At 40.0% G+C, this 24,359-nt stretch overlaps 1 protein-coding gene across 2 annotated transcripts in view; it reads right to left on the bottom strand.

Moving 5' to 3' along the window:
- Positions 1–24,359, bottom strand: part of Hibch (3-hydroxyisobutyryl-CoA hydrolase) — a 68,837-nt gene that overhangs the window by 8,243 nt on the left and 36,235 nt on the right. For both annotated transcript variants that reach the window (XM_052192840.1, XM_052192839.1), the window contains 5 exons: positions 19,712–19,790; positions 9,345–9,490; positions 8,861–8,947; positions 6,739–6,797; positions 5,985–6,066 (listed from right to left, as the gene is read on the bottom strand). In XM_052192840.1, the coding sequence (XP_052048800.1) occupies positions 5,985–6,066; positions 6,739–6,797; positions 8,861–8,947; positions 9,345–9,490; positions 19,712–19,790 (453 nt within the window). The remainder of the gene's footprint in view (positions 1–5,984; positions 6,067–6,738; positions 6,798–8,860; positions 8,948–9,344; positions 9,491–19,711; positions 19,791–24,359) is intronic.

Genomic DNA, 24,359 nt, shown 5'->3' with positions numbered 1-24,359 from the left:
CCAAGTGAAAGCTGAAATCCAAACTCATGGTTTCCAGCTCCAAAACCCACTTCCTTCTTCTGTACGAAGGAATAGCAGTGATACCATAGAAAAGTCCAAAGAAAATGACAGGAGGGCATCACACTTGGTATTAAATTCATGTAACTAAAACTTGTCTGTAATTTCACTGGTAAAGAGGAACATAAAGAATTGTAGCTTCTTAAGAAGACTATGACTTGGGCTGGAGAAAGGGCTCAGCTGTTAAAGGCTAGGTTCACAACCATAAAATATAAGAAGACTATGACTTTACTAGGGCTATGGAGCACTCACAAAAAGGGACCTAGCATGACAGTACTCCAGAAGACCCAACAAGAAGCTGAGAGTCAGATGCAGACATTTGTACCCATCCAATGGACAGAAGCAGCTGACCCCTGCTATTGAATTAGGGAAGCTGGAAGAAGCTGAGGGCCACCCTGTAGGAGGAACAGCAGTCTCGATTAATCTGCACCCCCGGGATTTCTCAAACACTGGATCACCAAACAGGCAGCATACACCAACTGATATGAGGCCCCTAGCACACATAGAGGACTGCCAGGTCTATGTTCATTCAGAGATGATGCACCTAACCCTCAAGTGAATGGAGGTCCCAGGGAGTTTAGAGGTCAGGTGGGAGGGGGGAAGGGGGAGGGACATCTACATGGAGACAGGGGGAGGGGAGTAAGTATGGAGTGTGGAACAGTCTAAGGGTGGACAGGGGTTGGCGGGGTGAGGAATAAAATATGGAGTGTATAAAAATAATTAATAAAAAATATTTTTAAAAAAGAGTCAAGGGGAAGACTTTTAAGTTTCTTCCAAGCATTTCTTAAGTTAATCTCCTGACTATCTTTCTCCTTGCCTGATAATAAAGTCACTGGATTAGAATGCACTGAATCTATAGTTTGAGTAAAGCAATAACTTCTCACTGTGGGGGAAGTAGCCATTCCATCAAGGACATGAATAAGAGAAATAGTGGACGACTCAATTGGGCCTCTTTGCCTTAGTCCTTGAGCTCAGACACCAATATCCCTTAGCCTTTCAAACTCGTTTTCGAATCTACTGACTCTCCATCTTTCAGGTCTCCAAACTGAAAGTTTCTTTCAGTTCCCAGCTTATATACCTGAGAGATAGTAGCTTCCAACTGCATTGGACCCAGTGCCTTGCAATAAGTCTCTTTCTAGGAACTAGTTACATTATTCATACACATCTATTAAATGTTCTGCTTCCTTGAAAACATCAGTTCATACAGAGTTTTAATTGTTTAGAGCATATGCATAGTTAAACAGTTTTCACTTTATATGCACAAAAATATGATGTACATATAATATCCACAATGATCAGGAAATGAGAGATTAAGAACCTAATTTAAAGAAACAAATTGTCCTTGTCTTGATGGAAATTATTTAGTCCTGCTTTTCACATTTTGAGGCAGGCACTTACTGAGTAGTCTGCCTTGAACATCTCATGCATCACTTTCCTGAATAGGTTTGATTACAGGCCTATAAATGCAGGCCAGGCCACCATAGGAATGGTACAGGATAAATGTCCCTGGATAATTCTGCTCTTCACTGATGAAAGTTCATGATATATTTCAAATCTACCTATATAAGGTAAACTTTCTAATCTCCCAAGAAAACTGATGTCACTATTTTTAAATAATTTCTTTGAACTGATAAAATATACTATCCAGGAAAAAGTATAAATAAGAAAGATAGTAATGACCCTTATAAATTTTACATTCTATAGTTTGGAGGGGAATGATAAGTCATTTGATCATAAGATAATGCAGAAATACTTTAATTTGAAAAGTCAATGCTTTTAAAATATCTGCAAGAAAGAGTACATAGGAATTTCAAGATAAATTATGGATCAATCTCACAGACAATGTAAAAACTCTAAACAAATACCAGCAAATCAGACTCAGTAGTGCATTACATCAGAACCAGCAAGCAGGCAGGCATTGTCCTGGGGCTATGGCTATGCCTTATACTTGATCCACAAGTATGAGGCAGAGAGTTAGCTGGGAATGCTGGGAACTTTTGAAACTTCAAAGAACTTTTGAAACTTCAAAGGCTACACGAAGTGACACACTTTCTCTAACATGGACACACCTCCCAATCCTTCTCAAACAGGTTCACCTACTGAGGACCAAGTATTCAAAAATATGAGCCTACAGGATCCATTCTCATTCAACCCGACACAGGCAATAATGAAAATGCTTTCAGAAGACAGAACAGATAAATACTTTTGCATCTTGGGAGTAAGCAGACATTCATTCCTTGGGACACAGGGGGAAAAAGTTACTACAGCCTTTGGGTTAGAGCTCTCTGATATAAGAACTCTTGCCTAGTATACCACACAGTTTTGAATTTAACCCAACAGAACTCTTATAGTCCACCATACTAACAGAGAAAAGGCTAAAATCATATGATCTTCTCAACAGCTGCAGAAAAATTATAAATAATCATCAGAATGATAAAAATTCCTTGTAGGTAACATGGAAATATTGATAAAGAATGTCCACAAGATACCTGTGGCAATAGCAACTTTGGGGTTCTTCAAAGCTTTCCTCAGGATAGGGACACGATGCCATGAATAGCTCCCACTATTCAACCCAGTAGTGCTGGAGGAATAAGCCAATATAGGAAGGTGTGTGTGTGTGTGTGTGTGTGTGTGTGTGTGTGTGTGTGTATGTGTGTGTGTGTGTGTGTGTGTAGGGAAATAGAAAGAATGGCAGGGAAGATGAAATTAAGTACACAAAAATTCAAAGTAATCTGCAAAATATAAATACTTCCTTAATGAGTTTAAACAAGTTCTAGATACAAGGTACAAAGTCTATATATAAATTTTGGATTCGGTGTTTACTTCTTATCTCAACAAACAAAAGATTAACTTTTAAATGATACCATTTCAAAGGCATCAAAACCATCACTATCTGGTGATAAATCCAATGAAAAATATACAAATGCAATTCTCTATAAAGAAAATTGCAATATCACTAAAATGAATGTAGACCTAAATGAATGAAAGAGCACATTGTATGTACAGAAGATTGCACACAAACTTTCCTATAAGGACACTGGAATGGTGGCATGTGCCAGGTGCAGCATGACCTAGCCTAGCCCACAGTGACCGTGCTGTCCTGAGTCTGTGTTGTGTTTCACTGACGTGTGCTGAGGGAAGAGAACGATATGAGTGGCTCCAGCCCTCACCCCACAGGCCTCTCTTTTGTTTGTTTTCACTGTTTGAGTCTGTGACTCCTGCTACTGCTCACCAACTGACAGGAGTTCTAACAGAATATTGACTTTTCTCTTTGGAAGGTATCAAGGGTCTTGATGCCTTGGTATATATAACATATTTTATTATCTGAAAGTTTTCAAGTACATTCAATAATTTAAAAGGGACTAAAAGAACAAACAAAGGAAGACAAAGACAACCTGGATTACTATTAAACTCATGTGGCATCAGAAAGAAAAAGACACAGAAAATGATAAAAGAGAAAGATGTATGCAATGCATATGCCCTCTGAAGGGCTTTTACTCAATCTGTTTAAACATCAATAATATGGTCAATAATATGATAAACATTAGCAGGCATTTCACATGAAAAAATAAATGGTCAATAAACATATGAAATGCCATTTGACTTCATTAATTATAGTGGAAATGCAAATCAAAATCACAATGTAATATTATTTTATGTACTCCCAAATGACCAAAATGAACAAGAAATGGTATCATATATTATTAAGAATGTGGAGCCAACCAGTACTCAAATGTAATCAGAAACAACTATACTAGAAGACTGTTTAGAATAATAAATATGTATATACACAAGGTAGTTGGTTTTTGTAATGCTACTTATGGTTATACACTCAACAAATAATATGAAATCTGTGTCATCATAAAGAATATATAGAAATTTTCATGGCCACGCTTTCTTACAGTAAAAACCTGCAAATAACCCCAGATGTAAACAGAAGGTTTAAGTCAGTATGACATATCATATAATGAGATGTCTTACTGTGTCAAAACATCTGACTGACTGCTGTGCAGCACAATGTGGATTAATCTATAGATGAAGACAAGCTAAAATACCTTTGAGTCTAAGGAAACATACCTTGCTTTTTCCTCTTTCTTGAATTCTGAAACATTTCATTTCATAATCAATCCTATAATAGGTCCAAGGATATTAAGCCCCGGCGCATGTAACCCTTATCCCAAAATGGTTTTCTTTCCAACATTATCGGTTATGTGTAGAAAATCCAAAGTGTTGCTAACTCTGAGAAACACTACTTAAATTCAGCAGTGACAGAAAATAGAGACTTGCTAGCTTAAACAGGATCTCTTCTTTATTAAACCATCTGGTTAAAAAAAAAAACCCATCTTACATATTAAACATTATGTATAGGTTAGATTACCACTGTGATAGATCATCACTCGGTGACTAGTTTTCAGTGGTCTAACCCTTCTAAGTGCTTCTACTTACTTCTTCCATAATACAAAGAGGCTTTTGGAAATGCAATACTGCTACTAATGTCCTTCTCTGTTACATTCAAAAACATAAAACTAGGCTTTGAGTGGTCCTCAAAATCTAGCAGGCAGACATGATATTTGGGTATTATAGTGGGTTGGTCTAATGTTGCTTGTATTCTAATGCCAATTTAGCGCCCCCAAGACTGGTTGTCCCAAACAGAAGAGACACAGAGAAGACAAAGTGATCCTGCCCACAGTTAATTGTAATTGGTAAATAAAGATGCCAAAAGCCAATAGCTGGGCAGAAGAGGCATAGGTGGGGTTGAGGTTTCCCAGGCTTGGAGAGAGCGGACCACAAGAAGGGAAAGAGAAGGAAGAAGCTGGCATGGAATGAAGGAAGACCTTGCAGGAGAGGAGAAAAGACCAGCCTCCATGGGTCAGCTGAGCCATGAAGGCGTGGCCTGAGGGCTGCCCAATGGGAGTTAAGAGCAGCCCAGACAGAACATAGTTATAGACCAGACCGGGAAGTAGAGTCTAACGGCATGGAGGGTAGGACGCTGCTGTACTGCTTAAGGCATACTAAAAATATAAAGGCTGCATGTTCTTTATTCAGGATCTCAATAACCAAAGGCATGGTAGAAACCCTAGGCTGGAATTTTATTTTTTTTCTTTTTTTTTTTTTAATTCGATATATTTTTTATTTACATTTACCTCCACTCCCCGAAAGTCCCATCAGCCCCCATCCCTCCCCCTGTTTTCCCACCCAGCCCTTCCCACTTCCCTGTTCTGGTTTTGCCCTATACTGCTTCACTGAGTCTTTCCAGAACAAGGGGCCATTCCTCCATTCTTCTTGTACCTCATTTGATGTGTGGATTATGTTTTGGGTATTCCAATTATCTAGATTCCTAGTTTTCTAGGTTAGCCCTCCTTGTACTAAGCTCAACTCCAAATGGATCAAGAACCTCCACATAAAGCCAGACACTCTGAAGCTAATAGAAAAGAAACTGGGGAAGACCCTGGAGGACATTGGTATAGGGGGAAAGTTCCTGAACAGAACACCAATAGCTTATGCTCTAAGATCAAGAATTGACAAATGGGACCTCATAAAATTACAAAGTTTCTGTAAGGCAAAGGACACCATCAAAAGGGCAAATCGGCAACCAACAAATTGGGAAAAGATCTTCACCAACACTACATCAGATAGAGGGCTAATATCCAATATATATAAAGAACTCAAGAAGTTAGACTCCAGAAAACCAAATAACCCTATTAAAAAATGGAGTACAGAGTTAAACAAAGAATTTTCACCTGAAGAACTTCGGATGGCGGAGAAGCATCTTAAAAAATGGACTGGAATTTTAATATTTATTACTACAGGGTATATAATCAAGGTTTAAGAGAAATGCTCTCAAAGGACTATTGACAACCCTCAGACATGCTTTCCTATCCCAAGGTGTCCCTAGTCAGCTGGAACAGAAAAAATCCATACATTACCTTCATCTGTTCTATGGCAAAAGGTGAACCATCCTGCCGTAAGTTTTCAATAATCTGTTCCACAGTATTGGCTGAAAAACAACTATAAAGAAATACAATTTTACCACTGACAAGTGATTTCCTATTTCCAAGTCACCAGTGAGCCTAAGCACTGTCTTTCCTCAAGTCCCACGTCCATAAGTAGACTTTTCAATGTGCTTTGCAAGGGAGGAAATGTACACCACTTCCTGGGTGAGGGCATTTGTCATCTATCACTACTAGTGCAAAATAAAATGTATTCCTGGCTTCTGGCTTGCTTTCATGCATGGCTAATACTTATATTTAAATACAAGTCTACACTACCAAAACAGAGGACAGCATTGTCTTCCAGTCATTCATTTCCATTTCCTCCAGTTCTTCCCTTAGGCCAGTAGGTAGGTTCCCAGATCACAGCACAAGGCCTTTTGCTAACTGTCTTAGTAAGGCCTTCTGGGAAGATGAGTGAGGATAAAAGGAAGTACTCAATTATTATCCTCTGGCCTTTCTTCCTGACTTTAAAGGAGGCGTTTTGCATTCGAATGAGTAAGCATGCAATGTTTATTTCCTCCTGGAAGAGTGGGCAGATGTTACTTTCAAAGGTAAATGAAAATGAAAATGATTACCACCCATCTCAAACTGAGGAGCACTGCCAAACACTGTATAATCATAACGGGAACAAATGGAGTTAATAAAGCCTTCCTGAAGGGCAGCACAGCCAGGACCTTTTGTTAAGTACCTGTTTATTTTGTCCATGTGTTCCTCAAATATGATAGATTTGTCTTGATCCATCTTGGACTGTTTGAAAAGAAGTAATCTAAAGTGACTCAAAAGAATTAAAAATCCTTTAAAAGTTCTTCACGTTTAATGATATACTTTGTGACAGTTTATCACTTTCAGTCAAGTGATGTTTAACACTCTCTTCAGTAACTGCCACCATATGTTCAAAATTCAGAAACTATGCACAACTACAGACCGGCTCTTAAAAGTGCTGAAGACATAAATTCTTTTCTTTATTTTTTATCACCCAACTCTCTCTGTGAATCTAAGAATATGGGTCTAGGACCTGAGACCTGAGAATATTCGTCAAATCTTTACTCCAGCTAGAGATCCCCACTGTGCCGCAGGCATCCATCCCTGCAGCTCTACCCTCAGAGAGAGCAAAGCACCTCAGGGAGTCATCATCCCCGAGTGCCAGAGGATTACAGGATTCAGTGTTCAGCCTTTGCGGCTGTCCCACCTCTCAACCTGAGCTCTCTCCTGTTTATATTTCTAGTTAATCTCTCTATTATCGTAACCCATGTCTTACATGGCCTCACTCAGGTACCTTCTTATAAAGAAATGCCAGTTTACCAAAGTCATTCTTACAGGACAGAACACATATGTTGCTGGCAGATGAGGCTGGATCACGGCAATGGGCAACTGGGTCTGAGTTTGGGTGCAGTGTTTTTACTGACAGTATCATACAAAGCAGTCCTATTATATAGCTTTTTAACACTGAAATCCAGTCAACCTATTGCTTTAAAGCCTGCATATTCCCTACGTGTTTCCCCCCTTCCTATACTTAAGAATCTAGCGCTCCAAATGGTTCTGTTTATCTTTTAGTAAGTTATATGACATGTCTACCACAGCTGTCAACTGAATGGTCAGGCAAGGCCTCCATGTGTGGGGAGGGTTCCCTGGGTGCCAGTGCCTGGGAAGAGGATAGCAGACATGTTCTGTAGGCCTGCAGCTCACAGGCCTACAGGTCTTCTACCTAGCATGCAGTCTGTCTTCTAAATAGCGCCCCACCCATCCCTGCACCTTGGCTAGCCTTTATAGACCTTTGGAGGTTTAACTGCACTTATTAGAACTTGTAAGAAATTTCTGTTTTTTTCCCCTGCTCCACACCAGTGTCCCTGTCTCTGTCCTGCCTGTTTGCCCCTCCATCACCTCTTCCTTTTCTTGGTTCTTCCTTTTTCCTATTATTTCCCGTATTCTTGTAGTGCTGAACAAGCACTAAACCCCAGTGCTATGCCCTGCCCACTGTGAAGGCCTTCAGAGATTCAGGGTTCCTGCTCCAGCTGGCTTCTCACACTGAAGGATGATGATGCTACAGTCTTACAGTGAAGAGCCTTCTTTGAAGCTGCCATTATATTGATATCGCACTTGGACCTTTCTTTCCTTTCATTTTATGTCACTTCATGATCAATACCTTTTTTCTTCCTTTACTACAATTTCTGTGAAATTTTAAGATGAACTGTGCATTTGATTGTGATTTTTTTAAGGATTCTTGGCACTTCTCTGCCTCTCTCTGTCTCTCTGTCTCTCTGTCTCTCTGTCTCTGTCTCTCTCTCTCTCTCTCTCTTTCTGTGTGTGTGTGTTGAGGTTACAAGTGTGCCAAATCTAGCTTTATAAAAAGGAGCCCTGAGTGGGTACTGGGGATCACATCAAGGTCCTGGTATGCTTGTCCAGCAAGCACTTCACTGACTCAGTTACCACCTCCCCAGGCCCTACTTTGACCTTTATAAGAAAACTTAGGAAGCATAAGTAAGAAATTAAGCATTGCAGCAGATTTTATAATTAGCGTTTTATTTTAGCAGCTCCACACATAATTTGAACATTGAACCTGTGACAGAAATGCCACAGAGCACTGCAAAAGCCTTTGCAAAAGCTCCTTCCAAGGCCAAGTGCTGAAGTTCAACAGAGAAGCTTCTGAGGCGGAGGGCCAGTATCACACGGCTGTCTCGACACTGACCTCTGGCACTCTCACCCAGCCATAAACTAAATCACCCTCAATATGCCTTCTATATCCACAACCAGTACTTACACTGCTCACTGGTTAAACACTTGACATTCCCAGTGATTTGAAACCTTCTTACCTTGGCATGATAGCTGTCCAGGACACCTGCAACATCCTTAGCAGAAGGTGACTTTAAGGCTAACAACTCCTCCTCCAACACATGCAACTACATGGAAAGAAAACAAGACATGTCAATCGTTAACCTAACCATGTAATGTTTAGAAATATCCACTGACCGTACCAGCTCAGGTCCCATTAGTTCTGTTTGTGGGAGCTGAGAGACAGACAGAATACGCAGGCACCTTGCCCAGCATGGTGACAGGAACATACACTAATGTTCTCAGCCCTGGAAAGGTGAGGGCAGGGAGATCTTGAGCTTCCATTCAGCTTGGACTGTGGCTGAGGAAAGGGAAGGTGGGAAGTGTGGGTTGGGTGGGGGTGGGGGTTAAGTACTTTCTCCAAGGTCACACAAGCTAAAGCAATAAATTTAGCATTCACACCCATACTTAAACCAAAAACCTGTGATCATCTCAACCATTCCCAGCAAACATCTAAACAATTACCTTTTCTGAATCTACAAAGTGTGTGGCAATTCCCGCTCTATGCACATCTCTTCCTTTTAGTCTGAATCCTGTCAGTGCAAGGAAGTAGCCCAGTTTTCCTTGAAGTCTTGGCAAGAAATAACCTCCACCCACATCAGGAAATAGTCCTGTAATTAAGAATAGTAAAAAGAATAATTCAAGCAGAAAGTGGAGATAGTGGATATACTCAGCCATTTATGTGCAGACTGTGAATCTGTACAATGAATATTAAGTTATGTGTTACACAACGAGCCCAAATCACAAAAAAGTTATGAATTATTAACTTGGTTTGGAAACTTTCAAAATCCTTGTATCTTATTGATCTAGAAGTTGGTAAAGTACGTGACCTCAGAATGTCTTGTACGTTAGGAGTATGCAAAACTGGCATTGAGGGACAGGATGCTCACTGAGGACTTTGAGTTTGATCCCTAGAATTCATATTGAAAAATCCAGATGTGACAGCATCTGACTGCAACCCCAGAGCTGGACAAGGAAACACCAGATAGGTACCATGGCCAGCTGGACTAGCTTGAAGATGAGCTCCACGCCAGGGAAAAGACCTGTCTCAAGACAAAAGGTGGAGAGTCCCTAAAGAACATGGATAGTCCCTAAAGAACAGCACCCAATGCGACTGACACGATTTTCACTTCCCAATGAGTATTTACAGAACAAATGCACAGCATGTTGTTAATCTGAGAGCCCTTATGACATAACCCAGAGTGACCTTGAACTTGTGATCTCTTTTCTCAGCCTGTAGCCTCCCCAGTACTAGAATGACAAGTATAGGTTACCATGCCCGGGAAATGTGACATTTTTAAACACAAATAGAGTTTTATATTACATTTCTTAAAATCTTTGCAGTGGCTGCATTTTCTCCTAGACTAAAACATCCACCTTAGCTGGGTGGTGGGGCACACACCTGTAATCCCAGCACTCTGGGAGGCAGAGGCAGGCGGATTTCTGAATTCGAGGCCAGCCTGGTCTACAGAGTGAGTTCCAGGATAGCCAGGGCTACACAGAGAAACCCTGTCTCGAAAAAACCAAATCCAAAAAAAAACCCAAAAAAAAACCAAAAAACCAACAACAACAACAAAAAACAACAACAACAAAAAAACAAAAAACAAAAACAAACAAACAAAAAAAAATCCACCTTAACCAAGTTTTAAATGTCCACACACTTTTTAGTCTCATCTCTCATGCTCGCCCTCTAAACAACAGCCATTCTGTGTCTTCACCTATCGAACACACACCTCCTCACCAGTGTGTCAATAGCATTCGGAATACAGGAAAACCCTCCTGTATTCAGAAACATCCTGAAACATTTCCTTGTCCTTTAAGGCTCTGGACTTGAATCCCTTCAAGTATGTTTCTTCCCTGATCAGCCTCTATCACACAGCACACACTGGAAAGCTTGGTGCTTTCCCTAGTTATACTATGTCTCCCCATCTGGGACTCACTTTAGAACTCCTTGTACTGTATGAAGAGAGGATCTAAGCCTAGAGAAGGGATAAAAGAGCTAAGTGGGAAGCAGAGAGGCCTGACAACACCAGATCCACCAACTAGATGAAGGGCAAGGGTCTGGGCCCCAGCGGACACAGAGGAAGGTCTTGTCTCTGTACTCAGAAATATTCAACAGTAGCTTTACTCATTGTCCTCATCCTGCATGGAAACAAAACCAACCAAACCCAAAACATCTAACTAGATCAAAGAGGTTCCAAGTAACTTACATTCATCCTAGAAGGAAGTGCAGGAACATTTGTAAGAACTGAAAAACTCAAAAACCAGGTGTGACAGTGCATACTTTTAATCCTAGCCACCAAGTACAGGCAGGCAGGCAGGTCTCTAAATTTAAGGCCAGCCAGAACCAGTCAGGGATACATACTATCAACAGAAACAAAGGGTGGTGTAGATGCAGAACAAGCTAGAGAGGAAGGAAAAAGAAAAACAAAATAGAACTACAGAAACTCTTCAAAAGTATACAACATGCTACAAAAGAAGAGTTGCACTTAAGACCTAATAAAAATTTACTAGCTGTCTTTGTTAGGTTCTCTACTAGGATGAAACACCTTGACCAAAATCAAGTCGTGGAGGAAAGGGTTTATTTGGCTTATACTTCCACAGCACTGTTCATCACTGAAGGAAGTCAGAACAGGAACTCAAACATGTCAGGAACTTGAAGGCAGGAGCTGATAAAGAGGCCATGAAGGGTGCTGCTTACTGGGTTGCTCTTCATAGCTTACTTTGCCTGCTTTTAGAACCCAGGACCACCAGCCCAGGGATGGTACCACCCACAATAGGCCGGACCCTTCCATATCAATCACTAAATAAGAAAATACCCTATAGGCCTGCTACAGTCCCATCTATAAGAAGTATTTTCTCAATTGAGGCTCCTTCTTCTCAGATGACTTTAGCTTGTATCATGTTGACATAAAACTACCTAACACACTAGCCATCTAGTAGTGCAAATCTTTAGTCCCAGCACTTAGGAGGCAGAGATAGGTAGATTTCTGAGTTCAATGCCTCTGTAGTCCACATAGACCCTATCTCAAAGATACAAAACAAAACAAAACCTAGATATCTAACGCGGCAGGAAAACACAATGCACAGTGAGGCTTAATCAATTAAAACTGACATAAATGTAAGAATTCACTCATATGTTAAAAAAATAGAGAGACAGAGAAGTTATATTTTTAGCAACTCAAATCCTATTTCCATAGATGAAACTGAGATAAAAGCTTATACTGAAAAACACTAGAAATACTAACAGATTAGACTTTTCAGAGAGGAAAAAGTTTAAAATGTAGAAATACAAACTAGACAAAAATAATTTAAAATGAACATAGAGCAGGACTTGGTGCCTAGGTCTATAGTTCCAGCTGTTGGGCAGGCATAGAGTGGCCACAGGCTCAAAAGCGACAGAATGGGCACCAGGCTGGCCTGAGTCACTTACAATACCGTCTCAACATTTATATAAAGAAATAAAAGGTGGGGGCCTATTGCTCAGTGGTAGAGCACTTGCCTAGGACTGTGAGGCCTTGAGTTCAATCTGTTGCAACACACACACACACACACACACAAATAGATGGACATGCATGTGCACACACACAGGAAGAGTGCATCTAACGTTAGGTGTAAAAGATGTATTTGAAAAGGGAAGGAGAGAAAAATATTTGAAGAGATAATTGAAACAAAAATTCCAGTTTTGAGAGAATGAATCCAAATAGCCAAATAAATACATACACATGAAAGATGAAGAGACCCACACCAAGAAAACTTGTTATCAAATAGCCTAAAGCCATTGGTTAGGAGAAAGTCTTAAGAACATCCTGAGACGTGCAGACATATATTAACATAGAAACAAAAAATAGGGATAAAAATGAATGTTTCCATAGGAAACAATGTAAACTACAAGGTGGTATCATAACTTCTTCAAAGTGCAGGAGTTCATTGGCTTGAATCATAGCTACCTACCAAGTCTGATAGAACACATTCAAATCAGCTCTACCATGTAATGGGGAACATTTTACTCAAGAACAAAATAACTAAGTTGAAATGCACTTAACAAACTTATAACCCACTGGGCACCATCACTTAGCCGCATAGCACTCTGCACCACGCCTGTGCCTCCTTCTGACCATGTGGCCGACCAGGAGCTGCAGCCCAGAGGCACAGGCATGTCTCACCTCGTAGTACTCACCAGGGAGTAAAGCAGAATTTAAAATTTGGAGTACAGTTTCTAACAAATGTGTAGATAAAAAGCAATTTTTAAAAATGCCAATTAGCCTGCTCTTACCTGACAAGGAACAAAGAGCTGCAAACGAAAGCTAAGGTAGATGAAAAAAGTAATAAACATCACACAATACCAAACTCTAATATTGAAGATCAATACAGATGACAAGCTTCAAATTAGAATGATCTGGGGCGGAGAGAGAAATAGACTAATAATTAATCAAGGATGAGAGAGATAAAAAACACTATGAACTCAACACATATAAGACTACCCCAGAGTCGGGGCAGTGGTGGCGCACGCCTTTAATCCCAGCAGTGGGAGGCAGAGGCAGGCGGATTTCTGAGTTCGAGGCAGCCTGGTCTACAGAGTGAGTTCCAGGTCAGCCAGGGCTATACAGAGAAACCCTGTCTCGAAAAAACCGAAAAAAAGAAAAAAAGAAAAGAAGAAAAAAAGAAAAAAAGAAAAAAAGAAAAAAAGAAAAAAAAAAGACTACCCCAGGCAGCTTTATACTAACGTATTGTACAAATTCCTTCAGAGACTCAACCTGTCAATGTTTGTTCAGGATCACTTGGCTGGCTAAGTATGTTCCAGAGGTTTCAAATCTATGATTATAAATGTTTTCAAAAAGAGAACTACCAGTCTCCCTGGCTTTACTGATACATTCTACAAAACATTGAGAACACAGAGAAAATGATAATAATTATACACAAGCTATTCCATAAACGGGAAACAGTGTTACCAATACACATGCAAAGAAAGGTCATTATAAATTAGACTGCAAACCCTCATAATCATAGCTGCAAAAATTACAAATAAAGTGTCAGCATATCAAATTCCACAACATATTAAAAGGATTACTATATGAGATGAAGATGTAACATAGGGTAAATCTAGACTTAAAAGCCAAGTAGTTTACCACTAACAAATTTTTTAAAAGTCAATATTCATCACAATAGATAGATAAAAAATATCTGACAAAATCCAAAGTCTATTCTCAGCTGCATAGAAAGAATGTTTTTCACACTTACATAAGAGTAGAGAGTTCTCATATTAGTAACCTTACAACACATCGGAAAGCTCTGGAAAAAGAATAAATAATACATCCAAAACAGTAGATGGAAAGAAATAAACTCAGGGTTGAAATCAATAAAACAGAAACAAATAAGAACATAATTATACAAAGAATCAATTAAACGATTTGTTCTTTGTGAAAAATCAACAAGAAGGCCAAGCCCATACCAAAGCAACTAAAAGACAAAGAAGGAAGATCTAATGGAATAAAACTCGATATGAAAAGGAGAATATAACAAGACACCAAGGAAATCAAACAATCATAAAGACAATTTAAAAATATCTGTATTTTATCCAGCTGGAAAATCTAAAATTAGTGGATTAATTTCTGGATATAAACAAACTACCAAAATTAAGTCAAGACAAAATAAACAATTTAAAAAGACCTATAACCCAAGCAAAATAGAAGCAATAAGTTAAAATCTCCAAACAGATTCCCCTGCCGCCTCTCTGCTCACCTTTATCAGATCTGTGGAGCCTGAACCATACAGGTTAGCTTCCCTTCCCCCACCCATCTTCCTGGCTTGCAGCCCTCTGGGGCATGCCCAGTGACTCTGAACAGTCTGCTATCACTGGAGGCCCTCCATTCTCCTGCAACCTCTCTGCCCACCTTCATCAGACCGGAGACTCCTGAACCATAGAGACCTATAGATGCTGAACCATATAGCCAGAGGATACACATCAGAGCCTGCCACACTAGCACCATCAAGGTTCATCCCCCCTCTAAATACCTTCATACAGGCCCCGGGGTGGAGTGGGGGACACAATCAACAAAACCTGGCAATATGACACCTTTAGAGCACAGCTGCCCTATTACATACAGCAAACCCTGGATATCCTCAAATAACTGAAGCACAAGAAAATGACCTTAAATCCAATCTGATAAAGATGATAGAGGCCTTTAAAGAGAAAATTAATAAATCCCTTAAAGAAATACAGGGAAATACAATTAAACAGGTGAAAGAAATAAAACTGTTCAAGACCTGAAAATGGAAATAGAAGCAATGAAGACAACACAAATTGGGGGAATCCTGGAGATGGAAAACCTAGGGAAGAGAACAGGAACAACAGATACAAGCATCACTGACAGAATACAGAATGGAAGAGAGAATGTCAGACATAGAAGATACAATAGAAGAACTGTTAAACAGTCAAAAGACTGTTAAACATAAAAAATTTCTGACACAAAACATTCAGAAAATCTGGGATACCCAGAAAAGACATAACCTAAGAATAATAGAAGGTGAAGATTCCCAGCTCCCAGGCCCAGATAATATTCTCAACAAAGTCATAGAAGAAAACTTTCCCAACCTAAAGAAAGAGATGCCTATAAACATACAAGAAGCTTAGAGAACACCAATCAGACTAGACAAGAAAAGAAAATCCTCCCACCATATAATAATCAAGTCACTAAATATACAGAACAAAGAAAGAACATTAAAAGCAGCAAGGGGAAAAGGCAAGGTAACATACAAAGGCAGACCTATCAGAATTACACCTAACTCCTCAAAAGACACTCCAAAAGCTAGAAGGGCCTGGACAGATACCTTGCAACTTCTAGAAAACTACAAATGCCAACCTAGATTACCATACCCAGAAAAAAATCTCAATCATCATAGATAGAGAAAACAAGAAATCTCAAACAAATCCAAATTTAAACAACATCTATACATAAATTCAGCCCTGCAGAAAATATTAGAAGGAAAGCTCCAACCCAAGGAAGACAACTATGTCCAAGAAAACACAGGAAATAACTCCATATGAGCAAAAACAAGGGAAGGACACACACACACACACACACACACACACACACACCATCAACATCAACATCAACATCAAAATAACAGGAAATAGCAATCACTGGTCATTAATATCTGTCAATATCAATGGACTCAATTCCCCAATAAAAAGACACAGGCTAACAGAATGGATGCAAAAGCGGTATCCATTATTCTGCTGCATACAAGAAACATACCTCAGCAATAAAGATAGATATTACCTTGGAGTAAAGGGCTGAAAAAAAAGTTTTCCAAGAAAATGGTCCCAAGAAGAAAGTTGGAATAGCCATCTAATATCTAATAAAATAGCCTTCAACCAAAATTAATCAAGAGACTTTATACTCATCAAAGAAAAAAATCTACAATGATATCTCAATTCTGAACATCTATGCCTCCAACACAAGGGCACCCACATTTGTAAAAGAAACATTGCTAAAGCTTAAATCACACATTGAACCCCACACATTAATAGTGGGATACTTCAACACCTCACTCTCACCAACTGATAGATCTGCATCACTCTGCACAAGACTCAAATCCAAATATATCAAGGATATCAGCATAAAGCCAGATACTCCGATTGTTACAACAGGAAGTGGGAAGGAGCCTTTAACTCACTTACACCAGAAAGGACTTTCTAAACAGGACACGGATAGCATAGACACTAAGATGAGAAATTCATAAATGAGACCTTGTGAAACTGAAAATCTTTTGTAATGCAAAGGACACCATTATTCAGGCAAGGTATCAGCCAACAAAATGGAAAGAAACCATTATCAATTAAATATCTAACACAGAGTTAGTATCTAGAATGTATAAAGAACTACAAAAAGCAAATGAACACACAAAAGATCTTAACACCAACAAAACTAATAATCCAATGTAAAAAGTATGGTACATAGCAGCCCTATTTATAATTGCCAGATGCTGGAAAGAACCCAGGTATCCCTCAACAGAAGAGTGGATGCAAAAAATGTGATATATCTACACAATGGAGTACTATTCAGCCATTAGAAACAATGAATTCATGAAATTCTTAGGCAAATGGATGGAGCTAGAGAACATCATACTAAGTGAGGTAACCCAGACTCAAAAGGTGAATCATGGTATGCACTCACTAATAAGTGGTTATTAACCTAGAAAACTGGAATACCCAAAACATAATCCACACATCAAATGAGATACAAGAAGAAAGGAGGAGTGGCCCCTGGTTCTGGAAAGACTCAGTGAAACAGTATTTGGCAAAACCAGAACGGGGAAGTGGGAAGGGGTAGGAGGGAGGACAGGGGAAGAGAAGGGGGCTTACGGGACTATCGGGGAGTGGGGGGACTAGAAAAGGGGAAATCATTTGAAATGTAAATAAATTATATCGAATAAAAAAAAAAAGAAAAAAAAAGTATGGTACAAAACTAAGTATAGAGCCCTTAAAAGGTGAAACCCAAATGGCTGAGAATCTCTTAAGAAATGTTCAACATCCTCTGTCATTCGGAAATTCAAATTAAAACTACTTTGAGTTTTCATCTTACACCTGTCAGAATGACCAAGAACAATAAAACAAATGACAGTTCATTCTGGCAAGGATATAGGGAAGAGAGAACACTTACTCCTTGCTGGTCAAAGTGCAAACTTGGAACAGCCACTGTGTAAATCTGTATGGCAGTTCCTGAGGAAGACTGGACTCAATCTACCTCAAGATCTAGGTATGCTACTCTTGAGCATAGACCCAAAGACTGCTTCATCCTCCCACAAGGACACTAGCTCAACATGTTCCTTTCTGCTGTTCATGAGAGCAAGAAACTGGAAAAACCTATATATCCATCAATGGATGAATACATAATAAAAATGTGGTACATTTACACAATGAAGCTGGAAAATAATCTTCTTCAATGAGGCAACCCAGAGCCAAAAAGACAAATTCTATGTTTTCTCTTATATGTGTATGTTAGCTTTTAAGCATTCAATGTCTGGACTATAATCTGAACAACTACAGAGGCTGGGTACCTAATAAACGACAAGAGAGGAGGAGAGGATTTCCCAAGGAAGAAGATAATGTGCAAAGTGAGAGAAATTTTGGAACCCCTCTCCCTCAAGGCTCAGAGATCTGTAAGAAAGAGAAGGCAGAAAGACTTTAAGAGCAGAAGAGGCAGATGACTCCAAGAAAGCACTATAGGACTAATGCACATATGAATTCATGCACCATGCAGGTTCAAGCTATATGGGGGTTTCAGCGCTGAGAGGGGCAAGTGGACCCAACCCTAACCAAAAGCTAACTGCAACTGAAACCTCCTGGGTAAGGGAATGTCAGCTTGCTACAATGGCGTTTCACTGGATATATCAACTACACTCCACAGTAGGCCCTGGGCTTAGAAGTTGGTCATCACACAATGAACTCAGTGTTGTTTTTGTAGACTTTTGTTTCATTTTCTTTTGTTTTACTCTTTGTTTCTCCCCTTATTGGTATTTTACTTGTGTGTTTTGATTATTGGCTTTGTGTTCTTGGGTGGAGAGATTATTTGTCATGTTTTGTTTAAATTTTTTATTTTTTATTTTTTTCATTTTGCATGAAAGAAAGAGAGAACACAAAGTTAGGTGGTAAGTATTCTAGGATCTAGAAGGAGTTGGGAGAGTGAAAAACATGATCAAAATGTAATGTATGAAAAACGATTTTCAATTAAAAATGAAAACATTATATACAATATAAAGAATAGGAGATAGACACAATTCTTGTAAAATATGTGTGAGACCTACACACTGAAAACTATATTTAAAACTTAAAAATTTACTTACTCATGGGTCTAAAGACACCATCTTATTAAGTTATGAATTCTTGGGCTGAGAGGCTGATTCACTCCATAAGTATTTGTCATGTAAGTGTGAGTACCAGAGTTTAGGTATGTAGCACCCATGTACAGAGTTAGGTATGGTGTGGCACATGCCTAAAATCTTAACTCTCGGAGGCTGGATACAAGAGAACCCATGAGGCTTGTTTGTCAGACAGTCTAGTCACATGGACCAGCTTCAGAATCAATGGAAGACCCTGTCTCACAAATTAAGGCAGAGAGCCACAGAGAAAGACACCTAAGTCGGACCTCTTCTCCACAAGCACAGGCACACAGTATGCATGTGCACATAGACCTCACTCGCACAAACACATACAGATAGGGCACACACACCAAAGAAGTCAATTCTACCTGAATTGATAGATTATAAGCTTCACAAATACATAACAGAAGGAATTTTTTTTTGTTGAAACTTACAAACTAATTTTTATACAGAAACACCAATGAGCTATATAACTGAAACAACTTGGGCAGAAGGGATAAAGTTGGAAGGTTATCACTACCTGATTTCAAGAGTTACTGTAAGGCAATAGCAATCAAGATGGCAGGATGCTGACAGAATATCAACACAGGCAACATAGATACCTGACAGAGAAAAAGGCGATTCGGCGAGCAAACAAGAGTTCTTTCAACAAATCCTGCTGGAATAATTCTTTTTAACACAAAATAGAAATGTTGATCAATAAAACTCTCAATGTGTCACAGATGGAAATGTGAAGAAATTTTCCTTTATCTAAGATTAACTACATGGTGCACATTCTTACATTTGACATACATCCCAAGCTAACATGAAGTGTCTTGTTTTCTGTTTTTAAGTTCTGGTATCTCACATGGAGTCCTTTGGCTTCATGTGTATATGTATAAAATATCTGAAATGTAGTAAAGGAATGTAATTCGAAAGTAATTACAAAAACTTTCTGGTATTTTTACCTATTCCCGTTTCTGGCATAGCAAAGAGAGATCTTTCTGTAGCCACTCGGAATTGACCATGGACTGAAAGACCAACTCCCTAGGGAAATAAGAAAAAAAATGCTTTAAAATGTGGTTAAAAAAAAATTAAAAGCATTAACAACAAATATTACAAAGCAAGTAGCTTTTACATAATTTTTATATTCTACAGCAATTTGTTTCAGCATGTGGGCTGCACGGAGCCCCAAGTCTCACAATTTCAGAAGAATTTGCATCTCTGACATGTGAGGCTGGCCTGCTCTAAGTGGGTAGTTTCTGTCAGCAATTTGTACTGTGCTCTGGTCCTTCCCGGCATTACAAGACACTGACTCTCCAGGGAAGCTGAGTACTACTTACTACTGGCACTAATAACCAAGAGAGCATGATCAAGTTATTACAGAGAATTTAGTAATTTTGAAAAGAATATCTAACATATTTCTTTACTTACCTACTTCATCAAATAAAATAGGCAATACCATTATTTTCACATGTGGCATTTAATGAGACCAGTTTTAAAACTCCTCCAAATTGGCTACTATGAGATTTGGTTGAAAGTCTACCTCAGACTTGACGAGTGACACTGAAAAGGGCAGACACTGCATACAGCAAATGCTAGTATACATGAAGACCAACTGTCTCTGTGCAAGCTGCCTGTGCAAGCTGCCTGCTGTCCCTGTGTATGCTAACTGTTGTCACTGTGAATGCTGACTGTTGTCACTGTGTGTGCTGACTGTTGTCACTGTGTATGCTGACTGTTGTCACTGTGTGTGCTGAATGCTGTTACTGTGTGTGCTGACTGTTGTCACTGTGTTGCTGACTGTTGTCACTGTGTATGCTGACTGTTGTCACTGTGTGTGCCAACTGTTGTCACTGTGTGTGCCGACTGTTGTCACTGTGTGTGCTGACTGTTGTCACTGTGTGTGCCGACTGTTGTCACTGTGTGTGCCGACTGTTGTCACTGTGTGTGCTGACTGTTGTCACTGTCCTTCCCCTTGCTCTGCTCTGTCCATGCTGTTCCCAACCTCCCATTCCCATTCTCATCTTAACCAGTGACATATGCAAAGCATTTACAATGGCAGGCTCTCTGTGCTATATGTTAGCTAAGTAGGGTTCAATATTTGAATCTTTTCATTTTCATTAAAATTTCCTAAATTTCTCCATGGTTGGCCACTTAGTTCAGTCACTTGTACATTATTAAAACCTTTAAGCCTCTCATTAAGAAAACACTTAAGAGGGCTGGAGAGAAGACTCTTCTGAAGGTCCTGAGTTTAACAACCACATAGTGGCTCACAATCATCTGTAATGAGGTCTGACGCCCTCTTCTGGTATGTCTGAAGACAGCTACAGTATAGTTACATGTAATAATAAATAAATCTTTGGGGAAAAAAAAAGAAAAAAGAAAACACTTAAACACCTATATAATTTCTTATAAAGTTTTGTACTCTACATAAAGTCTAAAATCTCATAATCATGGCCATAAATATGCCAATCAAGGACATCCTTTAGTCTGTACCTATGTCCTTTGTGGTCAACACTTGCAAGTTACACTACATTCACTCTATGTAGGCACATGTGTTTGTTCTCACCACTGCATTAGGACACGGTCAGCTGACACCATTGCCCAAATCAGACCAACCATACACTTCAAGACAGCCATGAACTCTACAATTCTGATGAGAATAAAACATGTTATACAGATGATTTCCTCTGTTGTTTTAAGAGTCTTTCCCTTATTCTGTACTTCTAGTTTGTCATATTATATCCAAGAACTCAGAATTATTCTGGAACATATTGCTATGAATTCAAAAAGAAAATATCAGGTAGAATTTGTAGCTTTAAGTCAGGCTTCTGTTGAGCCCTGGACATAGATGACTTCAGTTCTCAACTCACAGACCCTGCATCAGTTCTCCTCTAATTATTGCCCTTAGTCTTTCAACTAGCTAGCATAATTCCACAAGCAGTATATAATTATAACTTTTATTATTTACATATCAAGCTAAAATCTGACTATACTTTTCAGTCTAAGCCCTATCATTTTCTGCCAAAAGATACACAGTGATTATCAAAACTCTTCAAGTTTCCCTGTGTATCATGACACACACACACACACACACACACACACACACCTATATGGCATATATTTTATATGTTCTAACAACGTATTCGGCATATATTTTTAAAACTCCATTCCATGGCCTGCACAGGGCCAGGCACTCCAGCCTAGCCTACCCAGGGGACTTCACCTTCTTCCTGTGCTCACCCCATCAGCCACTGCTTCAGGCCATTCCTCTAAAGTTTAACCTTTTATACCTTCAACTGATGGTCTAATTAAAAAATTACTTTGCATTACTAAGTAATGGCTTGTATGATGACATTTGATACAAAGATCATTCTATCAGTCATATTTACTTCATTCCACCTCTGGATAATTTTATGTCAACCTGACACAGCAACAAGAAAAGAGGAAACTTCAGCTGAGAAAGCTCCATTGTGTATTTTCTGAATAAGTGATCCATGAGGCGGGGCCAGCTCATTGTGGGTGGGGCCGTCCCTGGGCTAATGGTCCTGGGCACTTGAGAAAGCAGGCTGAGTTAGCCATGCAAGCAGGCTGAGTTAGCCATGGAAGCAGGCTGAGTTAGCCATGGAAGCGAGCCAGCAAGCAGCACCACTCCAAGGCTTCTGCATAAGCTCCTGCCTCCGGGTCCCTCCATGTTTGGGTTCCTGTCCTAACTCCCTCTGACGATGAACAGCAACGTGAAAGTGTAAGCCAAATCATTTCCCTTTGCTTTTTTGGTCATAGTGTTTTGTTGCAGCAAGAGAAACCTCTATCCACGCCCCGCCCCCCCACTTGTTGGACCCTTTTTTCCCTAATCCCTCTTCTGCTTTTATGTCACTCATTAAAAAAAGTATGTGCATGTATCTATGTATACACACATATACATATGTACATAAATGTGAGTACCACACACACAAATTCAGTAAACATGTAATTCTCAAATGAGGAAGTGCTAGAAGAAAAGGATTCTGTCTTTTCTATACTGAATATGCCCTAACCAGAGAAGCTCATCTTTCCCAGCAGTGGCTAGACAATGGACCCTAGAGCAACCAGCTGTGACTGACCTAGGGAGCAAAGGCTGTGAGGGCTTAAATAAAGTTACTATTGAGATATTTAAACTAAACCACAATCAGCTGGGCAATGATGACAGGCAAGTAAGTTTAAAGGTCATCTGAAGTTTGAGTTGAAGATCACATTGCAGCTAAGAAAGGGTTGATATTAGAGTTAGAGGCCATAATCTGAGAAGGCCAAGCAGTATGTTTCAGAGAACAAAGCAAACACTTGGAAAGAATCAGGTCGTGAAAAGTGGAAGGGGCAAATGCAGGCAGGAGTCAGAGGATCAGAGGGTTTGCTGTGAGACTGTATACCAGAATATCGTTAGGAGTCATTTTATTTCTACATTAGACCAGAAGTATTATTTGGTTTTACTCTAGGTCCCCAGATGGAACTGGAGGAGATGTGAGAGGGGCACAGAGAGTCAGGAAATAGAACAAAAGTATGTAGCAGGGGGATGAGGAACTGGGGATTGCCACTGGAGGGTCACAGAAATCAGGGAAACCTAGGACTCACTGGGGATGACTTTAGTTTAACTGAACAGAGAAGGAGGAGCTAGAACCTATAGAGACCACCTCCAGTAGACAGGCACAGCCCCTGGTCAAGGGATGGGGCCACCCACCCATCTCAAAGTTTTTAGCCCAGGAATGTTCCTTTTCCAAAGGAAGAACAGGGACAAAAAAATAGAACAGAGACTGAAGGAAGGGCCCTCCAGGGACTGCCCCACCTGGGGATCCATCATGTCTGCAGACACCAAACCAACACTGTTTCTGTGGTCAAGAAGCACTTGCTGACAGGAACCTATTTTGACAGTTCCCTGGGAGGTCCCGCCAGCAACTGACCAACACAGATGTGGATGCTTGGAGCTAATCATCAGACTGAGCTCAAGGAACCTGGTAGGGGAGCTGGAGGAAGGACTGGAGGAGTAGAGGGGAAATGTAACCCCATTGGAAGAACAACATAGTCTGGCCTGACCAGTGCTCCCAGAGTCTAGACCACCAACCAAGGAGTGTACACATGTATCAGAGGATGAATGAATGGCCTTGCCTGACAGCAATGGGAGGGAAGTCCCTGGGTCCCAGGGAGGCTTGATGCCCCAGCGTAGGGGGATGCTTGAGTGGTGGGACAAGAGAATGTGGGTGGGTGGAGCAGTACCCTCATACAGGCAAAGGGGATGGAAAGAGCAGTTGTGGGATGGGGGATGGGGAGGGGTAACTGGGAAGTGGGATGTCATTTGAGATGTAATATGAGAGAGAGAGAGAGAGAGAGAGAGAGAGAGAGAGAGAGAGAGAGAGAGAGAGAGAGAGAAGAGAGAGAGTCAGTTGTGACTCTCTCCCATTATTTGGTTATTTCCTTTAGATCAACATCATATATGCATATATTTTAAGAAGTTTCTATTGTATTAGGTTACCATACTACCATTTAAATGCCCCTTAGTGCTAGCTGTCCTTGTATTCTCTTCCATATCCCCTTCTCGCTTCTCCATCTCCACTTGATTGACCCTCTCAAGCACCCACATCC

Source organism: Apodemus sylvaticus, chromosome 9 (assembly GCF_947179515.1).
Source record: "Apodemus sylvaticus chromosome 9, mApoSyl1.1, whole genome shotgun sequence".
In the NCBI taxonomy this organism is placed as follows: Eukaryota; Metazoa; Chordata; class Mammalia; order Rodentia; family Muridae; genus Apodemus; species Apodemus sylvaticus.
This window is presented reverse-complemented; position numbering and strand designations above follow the sequence as displayed.